At 36.8% G+C, this 20,669-nt stretch overlaps 2 protein-coding genes and 1 pseudogene across 2 annotated transcripts in view; 1 reads left to right on the forward strand and 2 right to left on the reverse strand.

Annotated features, from left to right (window-relative positions):
* Positions 1–5,570: 5,570 nt before the first annotated feature.
* LOC145782958 (uncharacterized) lies at positions 5,571–6,297 on the reverse strand (annotated as a pseudogene).
* Positions 6,298–7,603: 1,306 nt separating this feature from the next.
* On the forward strand, positions 7,604–12,426 carry LOC145783296 (sphingomyelin phosphodiesterase-like). Its single transcript, XM_082595133.1, has one exon. The coding sequence runs from the start codon at positions 7,689–7,691 to the stop codon at positions 9,222–9,224; it is 1,536 nt and encodes a 511-aa protein (XP_082451259.1). The 5' UTR covers positions 7,604–7,688; the 3' UTR covers positions 9,225–12,426.
* A 277-nt stretch (positions 12,427–12,703) lies between these two features.
* LOC145783124 (DNA polymerase theta-like) overlaps positions 12,704–20,669 on the reverse strand; it is a 36,014-nt gene continuing 28,048 nt past the window's right edge. Inside the window, exons 25-33 of the mRNA XM_082594905.1 lie at positions 20,210–20,381; positions 19,635–19,791; positions 18,309–18,518; positions 18,000–18,146; positions 17,085–17,157; positions 16,100–16,300; positions 15,670–15,818; positions 15,095–15,300; positions 12,704–14,759 (exon numbers count right to left, since the gene is read on the reverse strand). Of these exons, the coding sequence (XP_082451031.1) occupies positions 14,552–14,759; positions 15,095–15,300; positions 15,670–15,818; positions 16,100–16,300; positions 17,085–17,157; positions 18,000–18,146; positions 18,309–18,518; positions 19,635–19,791; positions 20,210–20,381 (1,523 nt within the window). The 3' untranslated portion in view covers positions 12,704–14,551. The remainder of the gene's footprint in view (positions 14,760–15,094; positions 15,301–15,669; positions 15,819–16,099; positions 16,301–17,084; positions 17,158–17,999; positions 18,147–18,308; positions 18,519–19,634; positions 19,792–20,209; positions 20,382–20,669) is intronic.

A 20,669-nucleotide genomic window follows, 5' to 3' on the forward strand; every position in this document is an offset into this window, starting at 1 on the left:
ACACTTATTATATCATAAATTCAGAGTAAAACAATGGTTAACACAAAAATGCTGCAACTGCAATGTAGATAAGTCAAAAAATAATTGCGTCACATATTAAAGGAATTTTGACGAATTATGCCAAAGAAAGCAAACTTTGAGGTCGGTGGGAGAGCACTTCCTCTTGTCGGATTCGCTTCAAATTTTCACAGTGTCATTTTTTCATGAATCCTCCTCAAATGAGAGGGTGTGCAAACAAAAATAAAAAATTTCAATTTTTTTTTGGCCACCCTAATGTGCAGTGCAGTCGTGCAAGTCTTCACGCAGCAACCACCAACCAAATTCTCACACCACAAGATCTTTTTCAATGGGAGCAAGATCACATTTCTGGGTTTAAACATATTTGGGTTTCTTCAACTGAAATTCAAGACCTCAACACAAAATTTGAATTGGAAAAGCGATATGCATTGTGTAAAACAATAACAGGCACGAGATCACATCATACTTTTATTCCACAATCATGTGAGTCTTAGAAAATGCGTCGACTGTCAAATGATATTTCACATACCCTTGTGGATGTGGTACGAGGTCAATCACAACCCCCAGAAAATGATGCAAATGTAGGCCAATATGTGGCTTGCAGATATGATTCTGATTGGTACATTGGCATTATTTGTGAAAAAAGCTATGAAACGCAAGACTTCAATGTTCAGTTTATGATACTAAACAAAAGCAACAAATGTTTAAACTGGCCCAGACTATCAGACATCAACAAACATGCTGGATTCCATTTCATGACATTATTTGTTCAATTGCTGTGCCGAGTATCCATGGTTCTTCTGGACAACAATACAAACTGAGCAATGAAGATTATGACAAAATTTGCCATTTTGTTCACTGATAATGAGGACCACGTCTACATGGTATATATATATAGGCTCTACATTACAGTTGTCAAATATATAACAATTGCTAGAATCACAATCAAAAATACACTTCAAATGTTTTCTAGTATATATATATAGTTCAATATTGTTGTATTTTTTTTTGAATTTTTCGTTTGTAATTTTTAACGTTTTTCTCCAAACTTTGACGCATACTTTCTGTAAGAAAACACTGAAAACCATGGATCAATTTTGCATGGTAGACTTGTCACGTCTTAGTGAATTTGTGAACAAAATTTCGGCTTGCATTAACTTGGCATTCTGATGTTATATACTTCTTCTTCTTTATGCAATTAAAGAAAATTTAATACCAAAAGATCGAACAAAACGATATCGGACAGTGTAACCAAAACACATATAAAGATAATAATGTCTTAAACTTTATGCATAAAACGTCTTGCAAAAATTATTCATAGGTCTACATTTTTATTTGTCAAGCACATAATATTGCTACTGTCATCTAGAACACTTTATATAGCCAATAGCAAAATAAAATAATGATCACCCCTACTCCCCTTGAATTTTTCATTTCTAATTTTTAGCGTTTTTGTCCAAACTTTGACGAATACTTTCTATAAGAAAACATTGAGAACCATGGATCAATTTTGCATGGTAGACTTGTCATATCTTAGTGAATATGTAAAAAAAAATTCAGTGCAAATTTTCACTGGGGTCATGGGTAACCGGGGTATTAAAAGGACCCCACTTTTTGCTTTTTTTCATTTCGACCCATGTTTCACATTAAATACCTCAAAACCCCTTTAATATTTTGTACTGAAATTTTCTCAGTTCATAGAGAATCCTGTAAACAACATTTCTACTAAATTTCAGCCAAAACCAATTAAAAATAGGGTCTTGGCAAGGTTTTCAAATTTTGGAAAATTTTAGCCGAGAGCTGGAAACGGCCAACTTTGGATGTCTATAACCTTTAACCTTTTAGAGTGACAATGTGAACAATGTTGTTTTTTTAATATTTGGCAGAAGTACTATCACATGTAAAAAATTTGGGTTCTTACCTAATTTAATTTAGCAGTAATAAGGCCTCAAACATGGCCAAAAATAAAAAAAAATGTGCCCCCTCGGCAGACCCCCCCAAACTAAATGCTTCATAACTCTCGTGTTTCTCAATAAATTTCACTCAAATTTTGCAGGTGTTCATCATATAGGATAGCGAAAAGGTATGTAAAATTTAAGAAAAATCGAAGAGGTTGATTTTCTTGACTGTGTGAATTGACACGGAATGGCTCAATAAAATAAGTTTTCATCTTTGATGCTTGTTTTGTATCTTTATCCTGCATTGTGGGAATATGGGTAAAACTTTATTCTTGTCAGGAAAAGCATTATAAAGCATTTATTCACTATGTGAACACTGAGCAGTGCTGAAAAACTCCACTTTAAAGGAAAAATTTCTTCATTCAAGGTTGGTAGAATGGTAGTTACTAGCAATAGTCAACATGGGTGGTGGGCATTTGAAAGGAACATTAACCTAAACCTTTTCTGACAAATGCACTAACTTTTGATAGCTAAAAATATCAGTGATAAGGTCTCTTGCATTATATGTCCCAAATAATCTGCAAGAAGCATCAATGACGAAGTGTCCAATCCAAGATCTTACAACACATGAAAAGAATACTTCTGTTTCAACATTTATAAAGCATATACATCGTTGGCAAGCTATCAGTTACAAAACATGTTTAAACAAGCTATTGGCAATAGCTTGCATTAGTAAATTACCACGTCCACAAACAAGGTAAATGTGTGTACTGAATACTGCCACCTTGTTTTGTCAAAATTTCGTCAACCCATTGAGTGTGTACAAGAATAACCAGTACCACAGTATACTAACATCATAGGCTAACTTCCATAAAAGGAAAAAGAAATTAACTCATCTACATTATGTCATGTATCAAATTTCATTAATTCAATGTTTGTCAGGTCTACTGCCACAAACATGCCAGAGAATGAAGAAGAAAGCGAAACAACATAGGTCCTCATAGGACTATGCAAGAACATATGCTGCCAAACACTTAGGAATTTCAGCACACCAATAAAACTATTTTTAGTACCATAAACCGGGGTGGCTTTGGCCCTTGAGGGTGACTTTGGCCCAAAATTTATAAAATCATTAGAAATGATATAATTTTCTAACATGTTCATTTTTATACTCAGTTTTGGTGTCAAATGAAAGATAACAATCTGTATTTTCAATTTCAGGAAACAGTACTATGAATACAACAAATATAGGAAACTTGTTATGATATTATATTAGGCAGGATAAAGAATGTCAAACTTTTGATGAAAAAACATTCTCAAACTTCTCTGCCAAAGTATGGCAAACATAATTTTTTAATTATATCTTTTCATTTAAAATGGGTTATTGGGGTGTTGTGATGGGATGTATATACTTTTTTTGTTTCCACAAATCTTTATATCTCAGATAAATGCCAAATTGTATAATAGTGTATAAAAATGGTGCTTTACATTTTCAACAACATTACCACAAATGTATAAGCTTGGACGAAGTATGATGAACTGAACAACAATATTATATCAGTGTATACCTATCCAATCCATGTGTCCAATATTGTACATACATGCTTCTGATCAAATCATAATCAGATTAGGCTAAATAGTACTTCATTCATAATTTCATAACTTTAAAAACATGTAATCACCCTACCTGAATATCCATGAGAAAAATAAATGTATCTGTATGCCTAATTGTCAATGTATTGTGACATACTGTATATTCCCTTTTTTTTAAACACACCTTTGGGCCAAAGACACCCTCCTGACTTTGTTACAATGTTCAAGATTAAATTTGGGTAGGATAGGAAGGCAAAAGAAGACATGGGCCAATGTCACCCCAACCACGGGGTGACTTTGACCCATGTTTTGTTTAAAAAAAAAACAACATTAAATTGCAATAATTTGAGAATTCTTTTTTGGGTTATGATAACACAAGAGCTCTGTCTACAATATAATGATATAAAATAAACCCCAGGTCACTAGAAAATCAGGATATAACAGAAAACATGAAAAATAATAGTAAAATTGGGCCAAAGCCACCCCGGTTTACGGTAATTTAATGTTTTTCAAGAGCACTATAATGAAACTAAGCTGTAAATTGCAAAAAAATTGCAACTTTTTCAGAAAAATATGAAAAAAACCCAAAAAACGAGTGTTTTTTTTGAAAAAAAACACGTTTTTTTTTAAAAAAAACTGTTCGTTTTTTTTGCATTTACATCTCTAATTGGTGATCACGACGTGACGTGACAGTATGTGTTCGCCCGCCCAGCTATTTTGAAAACTCGGCGCCTATGACAGCAACCAATGCATAAACTTTCTTGGACTGGTTTGTTGCTTAATAACCTTGTTGGTAACAAATTTTTCGTAATTGATATATATTGGCCGATATATATCGGTATTGGCCTAAAAATTTCCTAAATATCGGTATCGGCCTGAAAAAGTGATATCGGTCGAGCTCTACTCAGAATGCTGAGATCTATGTAACTGCAAAGTTTTAATTTGAAATTCCAGGGTATGGTTAACTGCTCTCGATCACTTGAAGAATACTGACCCCAAAATCCCATATTTGAGCCTTATGCGCTAGATCAAAAAAACAGTTTAATCATACTAGATATTTTAGTCTTTAGAAATGCAATTTAATGGTCAATTGTGAACAATAAAGACAGTTTTAAGTTTAAATACAACAACAATTTTTAGGGATATTAGATTTGTCATACTTCAAAACTTGATGCTACCGATGTCATATACACAAATTACAGTTCAGTTCAGTTTATTTTTTGTTTTGTTGGTGAAAAAGAAAGACACAAAAAGCAAAAACACAATAAACACAAATAATTCGCACAACAAGGATGGCAGCGAAAGACCAAAAGGTCACCAAAGTCAGCTGCCACCCAAACATTTAAACAAAAGACCCAAAATTAAGAACATTAACACATATATAATATATAGCACAATACCAGCACTTTACATAATACAATAACAATGGAATAACACAGGGCAACATAAAAAAAAAAACTGTGTAGAGAAATAAGCGGATGATACGTTTCAGGAGTGATCATTGTACAAATTCTTTAATAAACATTTAAATTTAAAAACATTAAAAGCCTTTTCTTTTATTTCTTTTGGTACTTGATTCCATAGTTTCACTTCATTAAAACATAGCATCTTCTTACCAGAGTTTGATGTTGTAGAAGGCAAATATAAATCATTCTTTTGGTTCTGACGGGTTTTATGATGGTGAATTTCGTTTACAAAAATAAAGCAGCCAGCCAAGGCCCGGCGCAGCATTTTGTGCACATATTTGTACATAAATTTTGCAGTCTCTAATTTAATAATATCGTCAATTCTGAGCACATTAAATTGGTCAAAATGAGAATTGGAAAAGTGGTCAAAATGAAAAGTGGTCAAATTGGTCAAAATAAGAATTGGAAAATGAGAATTGAGAAAGAAATTACACAATCATATACACTAGTGTAAGTACATAAAACACTAAAAAATGTTGCATTAAATCAGTCAATCAACATTGTATCATAAAATTTAGATAAAAGGAACCACATTATCTTTTTCATTGTAAATTGAAAACAATGGTATGAAATATAATAAGATTAAAACTATTAATTAGTTTGCGCCGAAAAAATGTCTCTTGTAAGATTTTTGCTTATGAGAAACTTTTCGACAGTTTCTCAACAGGTTCCAGCAATAGTCTGCCCTCATTCCATCTGCCCTGATATCTTTCTTCCATTTTCTTGATGTCTTGGTGGAACCTTTCCCCCTGCTCCTCACTATAATCACCAAGATTGTCAGGAAATCTGTCAAGGTGGCTGAATAGGAAGTGAACTTTAATGTTCATGTTAGCTCAAAGTTTTCCAAATGCAGATATCTTCCAAACTAATTCGCTGTAATTAGGTGCTTTGTGATTCCCCAAGAAGTTTTGTACTACATCCTTGAAAGAGTTCCATGAAGTGAGTTCATTGCTGTTTATGTGACTGGTGAAATCCGAATCTTTCATCAACTTTCGAATCTGAGGTCCATCAAACACACCAGCTTTAAGTTTTTCATCGGAGAGTCCTGGAAATTGACTGCAAATGTACTTGAAGCAATTCCCCTCCTTGTTTAATGCTTTGACGAACTGCTTCATTAACCCTAATTTGATGTGCAGAGGAGGAAATACAATTCTATCCCTGGGAACTAAAGGTTCATTGATTACATTGGCTGTCCCAACTTGAAGGCTGGTGCGTTCTGGCCAGTTTTTCTTGCGCTGGGTTCTCGCCTTGCTGTCCCACAAACACAGGAAGCAAGGATACTTGGTATATCCACTTTGTTGACCAATTAGAAAATTGATCATTTTTATGTCAACACAGATGAGCCACTTATGGGTATTGTAGTCAAGCTTTTCAAGGACAAGTTTGCTGGCATCATACTCCTCTTTCATCTTGGTAGAATGTCTTGGTTTGATGGCATCATACTTCTCTTTCATCTTGGTAAATTAGCTTTCGTTACTAATTATTATGTTATATCAAACAAAATTGATAAGATTTACGTCCTTCTTAGTGAGATGTTTAGGGGGTAAATACACTAATTTGGGCTAATCTAGGGGTATAGGTATCTTCTAAACTAGAGTCAATCTGGCAAAACCAATGTCATATTCGTAATCAGCAACCTTGAAAACCCCAGAAAACACTCTTAGATATCTTGCCAAAAAATTTTTTTCTCATTTTGTTGACCAGTGTAACCAGCAAACTTGAGTATGCATCAGTAGCTGTTCATGATCAAGATCCTTATTCGAACGCAATGAAGCAAAGAGATGACAATTCAGTGGATGATCCTTGATAAAATTAACAATTTTTATGCAAAGGGTTAAAAAACAACGATTTGAGTCTTTGCTCGCGGACCACCAGTCAAATGCCCGCGGACCACTAGTGGTCCGTGGACTACAGGTTGAGAACCGCTGGTCTAACTCACAACGGCTACATAGAATACACAATTATAATATACAAAAAGTGCCAAGATTAATTCTTTGCAAAGTTTTAATGTGAATAGAGCTTCGGTAGAGAGTTTGTCTTGTTGAACCATAGGCATATGAAGCCGAGTAATGTGATCAAGTTTAACATCTTCATGTTTATTACATTTTAATGTGAAGTTGAGAACTTTTCACATTATTTTTTTGATAAATCTTCAAATAGTGCAGTAGTGCACACAGAGATTTAAGTGAAACAATCGATGAAACATGGTAGACTGTAGTGCAGAAAAACCAGTTATAATACTGATGTATTATATAGGGCATAGGCTATATGGTTTTCATTGAGACAATTTTCAATGCTGAAGTTGCATATATCTGTGTTCAGTTTGTATGAATATAAATATTATCGTACTTTATACTGGTAAAAGACTAGAAAGAGATCAATTAATTAGCTGTTCACTTATAACTAGCAGTAAAAATGTACATATATAATCTTCAGGTATTTTTATGTTAATGCTAAGCACGAATTGGATTGTTCAAAGATGAAGACAATCATATTATACTTTTCTTTTTACATTGTTTTGAATGTCTGGTGTATTCCTGTTAAAATACCTGGAAATAATTTGAGTTTTAGTAAAGAAAATCTATTGGACAGTAAATATTTGCAGTATAAAGTTGATGAAATAGTGAAGGTTCATTTTGTGGATATTCATACATCAAAAACAACACTTGACGAATTTGGAGAACCACTTGTTTGTCATCTTTGTAACGAGGTGATGGATCTTGTATTGTGGACTTTTAAAACACCTGACAGAAAAGACGAAAATTTTTTTCAGTTTGCCATAAAATTTTGTCAATTGTTTCACATAGAGCAACCCAGCATATGTACTGCGGTGATTAATTCAATGATAAATGAAACTGAATATACTCTAGAAAATGTTAATGCAACTGGGGAAATGGTTTGTGGATTGATTTTTCCAACAAAATGTCGATCTGATGATTTACCTTGGAATGAAGATAAGTGGGTTATTTCTCTCCCAAAACCTCTTCCTAACATTCCAAAACCCAGACGTAAAACTGCATTTAAAACATTAAAAGTTTTACAAGTGTCAGATATCCATGTGGACATGTTTTATACACCAGGGTCACAAGTTGACTGTTCCGAGCCAGTGTGTTGTAGAAATCCAGCTTCTGCTTCAGAAAAACATGCTGGAAAATGGGGTGTGGCAGGATATTGTGATATCCCTTACTGGACTGTGGAGAATTTTCTTTCGACTGTTTCAAAAGAAAAGTTTGACTATGTTTTGTGGACAGGTGATTTACCGGCACATGACATATGGCTCCAGACAAGAGAAACTCAAGTTAACTTACTTTCAAACATCACTGCATTGTTGTTAAAGTATTTTCCAGACACCCCTATCTACCCTGCACTTGGCAATCATGAAAGCTTTCCTGTAAATAGCTTTCCACCCAACTATGTTCAAGGCTACAATAGTATTAATTGGCTCTATGATGCTTTAGCAAAGGCATGGGGACCTTGGCTGACTAAAGAAGCTTTGAAAACTGTCAAAGAATCAGGTTTCTACTCATTGTTAGTACAGCCGGGCTTACGCTTGATATCTTTAAATATGAATTATTGCAATGATCAGAACTTTTGGATGTTGGCAAACCCAATTGATCCCAATGGTGAGTTGGAGTGGCTTGTCAATATGCTAGCAGAAGCAGAGAAAAATGGCGAAATAGTGCATATAATTGGCCACATTCCCCCATCTTATAGCAGTGACTGTCTTGATGTTTGGCGTAATAATTATTTTGCTATTATTAATCGATTTCAGAAAACCATAACTGGACAATTCTTCGGACACACCCACAAAGATCAGCTAGAAATTATATATGAAGACAGATCAATGAAAACGCCAATTGCTGTCGCTTATATTTCACCAAGCTTAACTACTTTTCCCAACCTCAACCCTGGCTTTCGAATATATGACATGAATGCCAGCACATGGGAGATTTTAGATCATCACAATTATATTCTCAATTTATCAAATGCAAATCAACCTCAGGAAGTTCCGAAATGGGAATTGGAATACTCTGCAAAGCAGGCCTTTAACTTGCCATCAATGTCGAAAGAGAGCTGGAATAAATTATACCAGAGTTGGCTCCAACATGGCAAGGAAAATTTGTTTCAAAAATATTATAGATATTTCTACAAAGGTGTCACTCCGTCTCCAACATGTGTTGGAGATTGTAGGAGAGATCTGTTATGTAAAATTGTGGCTGGAAACTTTAGTAAACCAGATTGTGGTTAGAGAAGTTGACATGCAAATTTTTTCTCTTGTTTTAGCAAAAAATCTTGATTCTGTGCAATATCATTTGCATTAAAACCTTAGTGTGGGGACTTTTTCAGCAGTTATCTTTCAATTTTACCAAAAAGAAGACATTTATATTCTGATAAATGTTTTTGAAGTTACCCCACCAAAATCTGTGTCTGATACAGTATTTGATACCTCTGCCAAATTGAAAAATATTTTTCTGCTTTCAATAACATGGAAATTTCGTGAAACTCTAAAATGATATCGGCCCTTTAGTTTTCTCATGTGGGGCATAGTTCAAGAAGGACTATGATCAAATTCCTTTTAGAAATAGGAGTTCTTCTTGCAACCATCTAGCCAATTAGATTGAACTATAGAGGTCGGTTACTTGTTTTTGTGCTACTGCCAATGGTAAGAATGCAGTCGATTGATATAAGTTGTGGCCGGGAGTTTCGTGCCAGAATCAAGCGGTACTGACGAGTTCATGCTAACACCCGATGTACGCCGTACGGTGTCTACTGTCTATCGCTATTCTTGCCAACGTAGTTGTCTGCCCAGTGCCCAAGACAACAACTTGACTTATTGAAATCGTGATTTGCTTCATTTTCTCTAGCACTTAACTAACATGCGTAATTGCGTATTACATTATTAAACTTTGTTGCCATGTTCTGTCGTTTAAAGTTGTGTATGCAGTAGAACTCGGTTAATCCGGATTCGATTTGACCGGCGATTCCATCTGGATTAGGCGAAGATCCGGATTAACCGATGACGGTTCTATCAAGCCTGACTCATTTGTAATTCCAGTTTCATCCGGATTAGGCGAAGATCCGGATTAACCGAGTTCTACTGTAATATGTATCCAACACTGTTGGGTGTGAATAAGTACGAGCAGTTGAGCACTTTACATTCTTCATAAGAGGTTCAATCAGATCTTTTATTGTTTTCACCGTAAATTGTAATTTAAAGTTTATACATCGTAATCATGCTATTATACTGTTTTACATGTGATAGTTACCTCTGCAACCAGGGCCATCTCACTCGCTGTTGCTTCGTGGTTTTTACTTGTTGTCATTGTAGAAAATGTTGGATTAGGCTATATCAAGTCAACGACAACACGCATTTGTTACAACTGATATAATGACATTTTCATTCTTTTCGAACTATTTGTAAAAAAAACTATGGTAGTCACCGGATAAGTGAAGGTAGCTTACACCCTTTGTAATGGTTGTGTAGTGTAAAGGTGATGTTATTTGTCTTTTGTTTGTTCCACTGCAGATTAGACAGAGATGACGTGGTGTGTTGCAGAATGTTTAGACTTAAACTCTCCCTTCCTCGAAGTGTTCACTGTACTGTCAACTCGCTCGCTTGATATTTCAGCTGATTAGTGATTTTCTTTTTTTACTTCGAATTTTTCTTAGTTCTTTATATTTCTCATTGCGAAAGTCGTTCGTTTTTAGTGAAAATTTATATAGACTATTTTAAAGTTCTCCGCCTTTCGTATGACAGCGAATTTGTATAACGTTAGATCTCGAATGAAAGACGGTATACTTTGAATTACACAGGCCAACAAAAAAGATAAAAAAAATTGTGTCTGCAATGTGATTTGGGGTATATTGAGGCTGCTGATTTCAAAAATCACATCAGATTTTACGCATCACATCAGGTTTTTGAGATTTTTGCATGGTATTTTTTCTTATAATATTGGCTTTTGGCGGAATTTTCTGTTACTGTTAACGTTTTATAAAACCTTATGAGCCAATAGTGTTTGAAAATTTGTCATAATCATAGAAATGATTATATTTTGTAACATTTGGAGATGTATGATGACACCATGACCATTGGAGTGACCGACCTATCTTCAGAAGGTACACTAGTCAGAAGGCCTCATAGCTAGATGGTCCACTGGTCAAAAAAGTCATCTAGACCATCCGGCTAGTGGACCATTTGTCTACGGTAGATCATCCAACTTATGTACCTTCTGAGAACTGTCCATAAACCAGCCCTAACAGGCAAGGTCACAATCACTTTCGCCTGAATGTTTAGTACCACTCCACTTTTTGATATATAACATCGGTTTTATCTTTTTCGCTGAACGTGGAGATTTAAGCTTATGTGAAACTTGTCTATAACTCATTCTTATTTGAATTTTCATGTATTCTGATTTTTTCATATTAGCAAGGTGTTAATTCTGTTTGTGGTGTGAATAAGTAGCAGGATGGTATCTCCAAGGAGAAAGTGCGAAAATCACCCTGATGTTTTTGTTACATATGTGGCAGTTATACTATTCCTCACCAAAGGCAAACCATAACAAGTTTTGTGAAACAAGCATATCTTGCAAACCGTACTTTAAAATTCGCCTGGGTGATCAGGACAAATCATGGGCTCCACATATTGCATGTAAAGCTTGTGTGGAAACCTAAGACGATAGATCAATGAAAATCCTAAATCCACTCACAACATTCACAAAAATCATGCAAGCGAAAGATTGTCCCAGAATAACGTTTCCCAAATGTGCATGTGAATTTCTTTTTTCTGGAGAATTGAACGTATTTTTATGTGTCTATTCTATTTAATTTCTTCAATTTCATTTTTCTTTGCTGGCGCAAACATATAGCGAATGACATTACAAACACACAACTGTAGCACCAACAAAAGGAAAAGATGGCAAATACAAAAGGTTTAAAATATGCATTGGGGATTTGCACAGCCACCAAACCTACTTCTTAACATGAAAAAATAGCAATGTACCCTTGTAAAAAAAAGGACGTTGAACGTTTAGTGTTAGCAGATAAACTTTGTAGAATTGGGTTCAAGTTACCAGACATCAATAAAATAAAAAAAATAAAACAGGTCTTGAAATACCTCAATGTTTTCATTAATATTATGTTTGTATCTCTTGTGTAGACTTTAGACTTTATCGTGATGAATTTAGACTTTATCACAGACCTTGTTGACAAAAAAGGGTTCAAATTCCATGAAACGCCATAGTCTACCAACATAGACCAGGAGTCGATTTTACCAAAACAGTATTCAGATATCATAAAATCCTGATGTGATACAAAAAATCTGATGTGACTATTGAATTCAGCACCCAAAATACACCCTAGAATGGCCTTTACTATGCTGACACAAAAAGTGTGTTGGCTTGTGTTATTATTGCAACAGCTTGGTCAACAAATACAGTATGTTTTCAACTGCATATCAGTGAACGTGTTCAATCATTATGTGTTTGAGAGTTGTAGCAAATGTTTTTGTAATAGTTTAACTGGTTTATAACCGAAAGGGCTTAGTTAAAAAAAGCCATGTTGCTTCTTTTAGCTCCACCGTTTACGTAGCTTGAAGTAATCATGCTGTGGAATTAATTTATCTCTTTTCGCGGTACGGTATTTCGAAAGTTCATCCAATGACATACAAGTCTTGTTAGAAGCCAGCTTTGTGGTTCACAAGGATCCAAAAGGCTTTTTAGTCAAAGAATAAAGACTCCACAAACAATCAAACGCTGGATATATATTTGATGATGCCATTTGAAGTGATCAGGTTGTTTACAAAACGCTGAACACCGAAACTAACGGAATATTCATTTAGTGACGAAAAAAGTCTTTTAGACAGTGACTAAGTGGACCTTAGTAATAAGAAGTAGCTTTTACCAGATAATTATTATAAGCCAAGTCGTTTCTCCAAGCTAATTGCTTATTATCTTCTAAACTGAACAATGAATATTTGCATGCCTAACCGGGTCGCGTTAAAATTGGTTATTTTCATTTTCAAACGCAAAACATCTTGTCTCGATCCATCATCTAACTCTGCGTTGGGTGAAATAAAACTTCAAATGTCGACCAATTTATTGTCATACACAATACAGCTGCAAGCACAACCATTCGAACTCTTTCATGGCTAATTTGAATTTATTCAATATCGCGGATGATGCCGCAATCCGCTGTTCAATCGTGCAGTATTTGTGAGAAGCAATTCTAAAGCAGCTGTTCTCAACCGAAGGTCCGTGAAAGTTTCCGAATTTGCAGCATGATTGATAAATTACGACATTTAAAAACTGGTTACCGTACATTTTATTTGTGTATTAGGCCTACAGTGAGTCTCAGTCTGTGCGTCGTGACACCCTGGTACGTTGTTTAAAATTTCAAAGGTTCAAAATTCATTTAAAATACTTAGATTTTGTTATAAGGATATGTAATAGTTTCAAAGGGCGTAATTATAGCCTATATTTTCAATTGCTCAACTAAATTTTTTTGAGACAGCAGATTTGCTTAATTCAGAAATTATGCCAACGGTAGTCAGCATTCTATTGGCACTCACAGTTTTGCATTGGCTGTGATTACAACGAAATATAGATTACAAATGAAAAAAGGGAGAAATTCTTTGTAAAGGTCGCAAGAATTCATTAATTTTCAAAAATTAAAATAACCAAATTGTTTTAACTGTGTCGCTTCGAAACTGATGAAACATTTGTTTACAGTAGGAGACGCGATATACATTAGATAGAAGATATACTAGAATTCAGATGATCTTTTAGGGGTCTGCGACGGCTTCGAGGGCATGAATGTGGGGCCGCCAAGACAAAAAGGTTGAGAACCACTGTGTTGAAGCATAAAACAGATAAATGACAGCAACGTAATTAGGTTGAACAACATCGTTCAAGCAATAACGCCACCAATTTATGCTTTCGGCGCATCACAACAACAGGAAAAATTTAAAAGATGCTGGGTTATGTCAAACTAAGGAGGTTATTTTCATACGAGGGGCACAGTGCTACGGCGAAAATTTTGAATTTTTGTTTTGTTGGATTCGTTGTGGTTTGAACAATGTTATTCAGGTCAATTACAGTACTTTGTTGCCGTATATCAACGATATTTATAAGTTTATCACAGTATACGTCATTATAAACAGTTAAACACGTTGGATACACATGTCAAAGATAATTGAAAACGAATCGTTAAACTCACACCCGAGACAGCAAACCAGTCGTTTTTCACATTAATTCAACGTCTGCAGACGTTGAATCCATGTAAAAAACGATAGATTTGTTGTGTGGGACAGAGCTGACGCAACAATAGGTTTTAAAACAAATATATAAACTGAGTTGTATTTGGACAATTGCAGCTTTTATGAGTTGATATAACAAAAGCATTTGGTGAGAGGCAAAAGGCTATTTACACCTACTGACAGTCAGTATCCTTCATGACTCGAGTCGACGTTTATTGCTATAATGAGTGGCGCGCAGTGCCCATCACTTAATCTTATACTGGCAGCTAGAAAGAATGTAACTTGTACAAAGCCTATTTAAACGGACACAGGGTAAGGTTGGGTCAGCAAATGAGGTATTCTTTAAGACTGCCCCAACTTTGTCCCGTTTTAAGGTTCACTTTCAATCGCACTGTTAAAGGCAGAGCATTGACCATGCAATCACGAACAATGACAGCAAGTTCATTGAGAAGATGATCACTGACTTCATACATGAGCTCGTCGTGAATTTGATGAACGAGGTAACAGGCGTTCGAAGCTACTTCATTGTCACTGTAACAAAAATATTTTATATGGTGAAGATCAACGTGACAGGTGCAACTTCTTTAATGGACTTCTCAACGATGCTACAAACACAGTGGCCTATCTGCAAAAATACTCGATAAAGTATACAAAAAATCCAAAGACATATTTTGAAAACAATACTCAAAGAACATTTGCTTTTATAGTTTCCGTGCTGGCTTATCGAAGACATGTTGGGTTGGATCAGTCACGATGGCAACACTGCAACTTTCTTGGCTACATACAACACTGCACTCACACACAAAAAATCATGTTACTGGATTATAAAGTAGTCTGTGGCGCGTTAACAGTTCAATGCCACTGACCTTTTAGAAATACACCTCACAAAATCCCAGTGTCTTGCTTTGATTTCTTTCTCAATGTAGCAAGTGGCCGCTTTGATAAGATCAGCAGCTGAGCCTTGGACGGTGGAATTGACAGCTTGTCGTTCAGCTTGGCTGCGAGTTGCTTTGTTTCTGCTGGCTATGTCCGGGAGATACCGACGTCGCCCGCATACAGTGACGATGTAGCCCTAGAGAGTACAATGATGGTTTATAAACAACGTGAAATAACGCTGTCTTGACGTTTTTGTCGCTGATAGAAAGCTTCAGCGAAATGGAACGCTTATTTGTGTGACTGGGCACTCAATTTTACAACTTTTTCATTAAAATCCCACAACAATCCTGGTATCAAAACACCAATTCAGCAGAAACACTTTTACAGGATTGGGTAATTTTTATCAGTACGCAAAAAACTGCGGTATTTTAGCCAAGTACTGTAAATGAAAAATAACATGTTTGCCTGAATACAACGAGCTTCAAGTGTCGAACCATGAAAGCAACGGTAAGACCCAAGAAACACCAAAGTTTAATTCGGTTACACTTTCAGGTTGTCGTCTTACCCGTTCTTTGCAAGACTCCACAATTTTTCTTAAATATATCTGGAGCTTTGGATAACTCTTCATCAAATTATTGACGAAAGTATCTGTTTCTTCTTCGCTCATTTGCAATCGCTTCGATAACCTCTTCGTACCCATGCCGTATAATAAAGCTGTGACAGTACAAAGGGAAAAATTATAAAAGGTTTACTGCAGTATTCATGGCAAGAAAACAAACATAATCCATCTAACGAAACAGAACTCAATTGCAAATGAATCAATCTTAACAAGCAAAATCAACCTGCTTTGCATTGAGTCAACATCTGGAGACGTTGAATCGATGTACAAAGACTAAAGAGCCAATTTTCTTAGCTCGGTATGTTATAACCGTACTTCGCGCAACCAAACAATGATTTACGGTACTTTATAAAATATCTCTACAATATGGACGTGCCATAAAATATCTCTTTCATGCGAGATCTTTCCTCGGCGGTCACTCTCTCGGGCTTGTCATTCTTTCCGTACATCTCTGCAGCCATCGTACGAAACACGTCACCGTCGTTGTTCAGGAACCCCAGCAAGACGTCATCTCCTGATAGGTGAGCTATGAGCCGAAGTTCGATTTGGGAATAGTCAGCCGTGAGAAGAACGGAGTCTGTAGAGAATTTGACAACTAGAACAATAGTGCACCGCTGTAATCCACGAGTGATTCACGCGGTTCGCTTTATGTTACAGCACTCGTTTTAGAGAGTAACGGTACTTTATGGTTATTTTCTTTTTATCGAGACTATCCATATGCTGACGAATTGAATAACATGATGCGTTCTACTGGTGCAAACTAAGCTAAACTATCACACGATGTATCACTAAACCAGCACCCGTGGCTCAGTGGTTACCGTCTTCGGCTCTGGTGGTGGTAGCCCTGGGTTGCATTCCAGGTGGGGTCATACCAAAGACTTTAAAAAGGGTACCGATTGTGTTCTTTCTTGCATAACGCAGTGAGGATAAATCGGGTAATAACCTGGTGACATATCACCCTCTTCCAATCTGCCTTGAGCCAGCATGGAAGCAGTACGGCTCATAAAATCACATGGAACCCTGTCAAGTAACCCATGTTGATGCGCAATCTGCTGCAAGCGGAGATAGCGAATGATTATTATCACACGATGTATAAAGTGACAATCTGCTTTTATTCCGACGTTTCGTCAATCAGACACGACTGACTTCTTCAGGGAGCTAGACCAGGTAGTGACTACCTGTCTAGCATGGCAAAACACGAATTATTATTGTTTGACATTTAGAAATCAAATATGCTTAAAAAGTTTGTCAGCAACTGAACTAGATTATCAAACAACGTGCGGAACAAAGAACGTTTATGCAAAATTTTGTTTCGACTAAGCAATGGCGACGTGGCACATGCTCAAGAAAATTTTTTTCACCTTTCTTTGACGTAGTGATGACGTTTCGTAGCGAGAATAAAAATTGCTCTAGATCGTCAACATCGCTGCCTGCCTGGATATGAAGCAAAAGCACATCGCTGTAAAATTTTGGTTACTAACAGAAGGTTTGATCACTCTCTGTGTCGTGATCATTTTGAATGCATATAATTGACTGGTTGGTTGGTTTTGAATCTTTATCCTCAGACTGACAAAGCCTTGATAGGTTATTCCTGGTAGTTTCGGATACTTTTAGAGGCTCTTGACGCAGGGCCGGTTACCGAGATTGACGAGTGAAGTTTACGATTGTTGAAGTGTTGTTGCCGGGAAATTATTCCATTCACTGGGTGCCGCTGAATAGAGAGCAGTACTGAAACGCATTGCTCAAACGCACATCCCGAGAGTCGAACCAGCGCCGCGTAATCTTGAGCCAGGCGCGTAACCACTGAGCTATTGGGGCGGACGATTGATGGTGCACTGATAACGGCAAACTTTAAGGTTGAGTGCGAGTGGAGAATAATAACTTCTTGAGGTGAGAAAAGTGTCGCATGTAAAAAACCTCAAATTTTTTACATTTTGTTGCAGAAACCTTGAACCAATGGCATTGTTCAGGTCACCAAGGTAACAAGGTTTACAGATTTGACCCAAAATTGAAGCATTCCGTCTATGAGCTCATGACATGCAAAAAAATGGAAAAGGAGCGATGCTTGATCGAACGGTCTACATTCGAACTAAAGTCGCTTGACCTTGTCACATTTTCACCCATACAGTTGAAAAGCACTAAAAGAAAGCTGGAAAAGCAACGCCCCAGACAGCAAAATCCGCCAACTTTACAGTCTGCAAACGTTAAATCAATATAAAAATGACGGACTTTGATGTCTGAGGAAGTGACATGAAGTGAACAAAGCTGATGCAAACCTCTGGCGTTGATATGGTGGTTGGTTTTGTGATAGACTGAAGATTGAAACTCACTCTTCCCGTCGCTGTGTATGATGTCATCGGATGATATCGCCATGACAACTCGTGTGACGACAATCGCGATGACGTAGAAATGGGAAGCACGATCTGAAAAATGTTACTTGAATCAAGAAAACAGTGTTTTGTAATGAAAAAATAAAACATTTAAAAAAAATTGACATTCATACAACAAAATAAGTTGTAGGCACACTGGCACAGTAATTGACAACAGATAGAGTAACATTTTTACTTTGCATGAAAGAGAGCTACCATTTTTAATAAGTAGTTGGCTGATCTCCAATCCATGATGATTTTTGCTAGAGGATGAGAATTAGGCTGTTGGGCAAGATCCTCCAAAATTTCCTTCTTTGTGCTCCAGTTCCTGTTGATCTTCCTGGATGAAACGAGGCCGTTGTATTTCAATGATGAAACTCTTTTTGGAGAATGCTCAATCTTCAGTCCTAGTTCGCAGAACAGGATCTAGTTGATGAAAAAAAGAAGACCAACATTTTCGTAAAAAAGTAACTTCAACAAGTGCATCTGCAAAATACGATGTCAACTTTGTTATCACCACAAGACTAGACAATTTCAATGTCGCCCCGATAGCTCAGTTAGTTAGCGCGTGACTTCTGGAACGAAGAAGCTTCAAGATCAAGCGGCGCTAGTTGGACTCTCGGGGTGTGCGCTTGAGCAACGCACGTTAAAGACTGCTCTCCATTCAGCGGCATCTAATGGATGGAATAATTCCCCGGCAACAAGACTTTACTCTGTCAATCTCGGTAACCGGCCCTGCGCCAAAAGTCTCCACAAATATGCGAAACTACGGTACCAGGAATAACCTATCGAGGCTTTGTCAGTCCGAGGATAAAGATTCAAAACCAACCAAATGTATAGAATGCACTTGCGTTTCGCTAACCAGGTAGGAGTAGCTTTCACGATAGCTGTGAGTCCAATTAAACAATGCATGTGAACTGCAGTAATATTAATTCCGACTGGTAGCCACTTGGTCCAAAATATCAAAACCAGGCGACGATGGTTCAAATTTCAACGTTGAACAGCACGTATAATAGCAGACCTCCACGAAGTGGAATGTCGTATATAAAACCGCGCCGTTAGCTCAGTGGTTACGCGCCCGGCTCAAGATCATGCGGCGCTGGTTCGACTCTCGGGGTGTGCGCTTGAGCAACGCATTTCAGGACTGCTCTCCATTCAGCGGCACCTAGTGAATGGAATAATTCCCCGGCAACAACACTTCAACCATAAAAAACTTCACTCTGCCAACCTCGGTAACCGGCCCTGTGTCAAGAGCCTCTACAGTCTACAAGTAAGCGAAACTACCAGGAATAACCAATCAAGGCTTTGTCAGTCCGAGGATAAAGATCCAAAACCAACCAACCAAAACAATAGCAACTTGCTGCAACGTTTCAACGCAGGCAAAGATTCAATGTCAGTTCTCGTCACTGAATCAGTGGTGGGGTAAAAACTGGTGGGTCATCAGTTAAACAAACCTGTGAGACTGTCGGGGTTATCTTTTCACGCAGGTTATTCTATGGTCCTAAAATAAACATTTCCTTATCAAGCTCCACCACACCCCACCTTGCCAAGTTCCTTACAGCTGGACAAGTTAAACTTTCTACCAACACTATCCCAAGCAGCCTGCTGCAGCTTCTCACACAGTTTGTACAAACGAGCTTTCTCCTTGTTCAGGAGCTCCATGTCAATTGCGACACCATTTGATTCCAAGACAGCCAAGCTGTAAAAGAATCAGCTGATGAGGAAAAGTCGGAAGTATAAGGAAGATAGTTTTAATTCGCTTGCGATAAGTGAATCGGTGCAATAATAATAATGGTGACTAGACGATCGGTTCGCCGATACGGTTATCTGTCAAAAATAATCGTTGCAATCTTTTCAAAAAATGTTTAGGTTACATTCATATGAATATTGTAGCACTGCACATTGCACAATGGCTGAGCTACATCAGCCTCTACCTAGTGTGATATTAACTGCTCCACTGACTTAGGTTGTTATTGTGCTGTGACCAGTCACTGTTGCGACTTTTGTGTTTGAGCTTGTTACATATGTTTTTAGATGATATTGTTTAAACATACAAGATCTGTTGTGGCATATGAAGAAGCAAGCCAATTGACTTACAACAAATCGATTTATATCACCTGATAAGGTGTGGCATTTCAAAGCGACAAAAATGTCGCCACATTTTCATTTCACGAAGCTTCTCTTCCAGATGCCTCATCAAATAAAGAGATGCAATGGCTTCCACGCATGACTGCACACTGTTGACGGAGTTATTACGTAGATGATCACGTGTCATGCTCGTCTGAAAATCTAGAAAACAAAAGCATCGATTTTCCAATAACATAAACTTCAAGATTATTTGCCATAAGTCAAAAATAAACTCGTTAAGTTGACAAATAAAGATGCAGCTATTTTCTTAACAGAGTCAGCAAAACACTTGTATAATCTTTATATCTCTTTTTAATAGTTTTTCGTGGGTATTTGTGACAATGTGCAGTTAGTTTAGGACGAAGGCAGAGAACGTTTTTGCGATCTTTCAAAATCAAGGAAAAAATCAAAGACAAAGTGTTTAAAAACTTTACACCGCAACTCGACGAG

Source organism: Aplidium turbinatum, chromosome 14 (genome assembly GCF_918807975.1).
Source record: "Aplidium turbinatum chromosome 14, kaAplTurb1.1, whole genome shotgun sequence".
In the NCBI taxonomy this organism is placed as follows: Eukaryota; Metazoa; Chordata; class Ascidiacea; order Aplousobranchia; family Polyclinidae; genus Aplidium; species Aplidium turbinatum.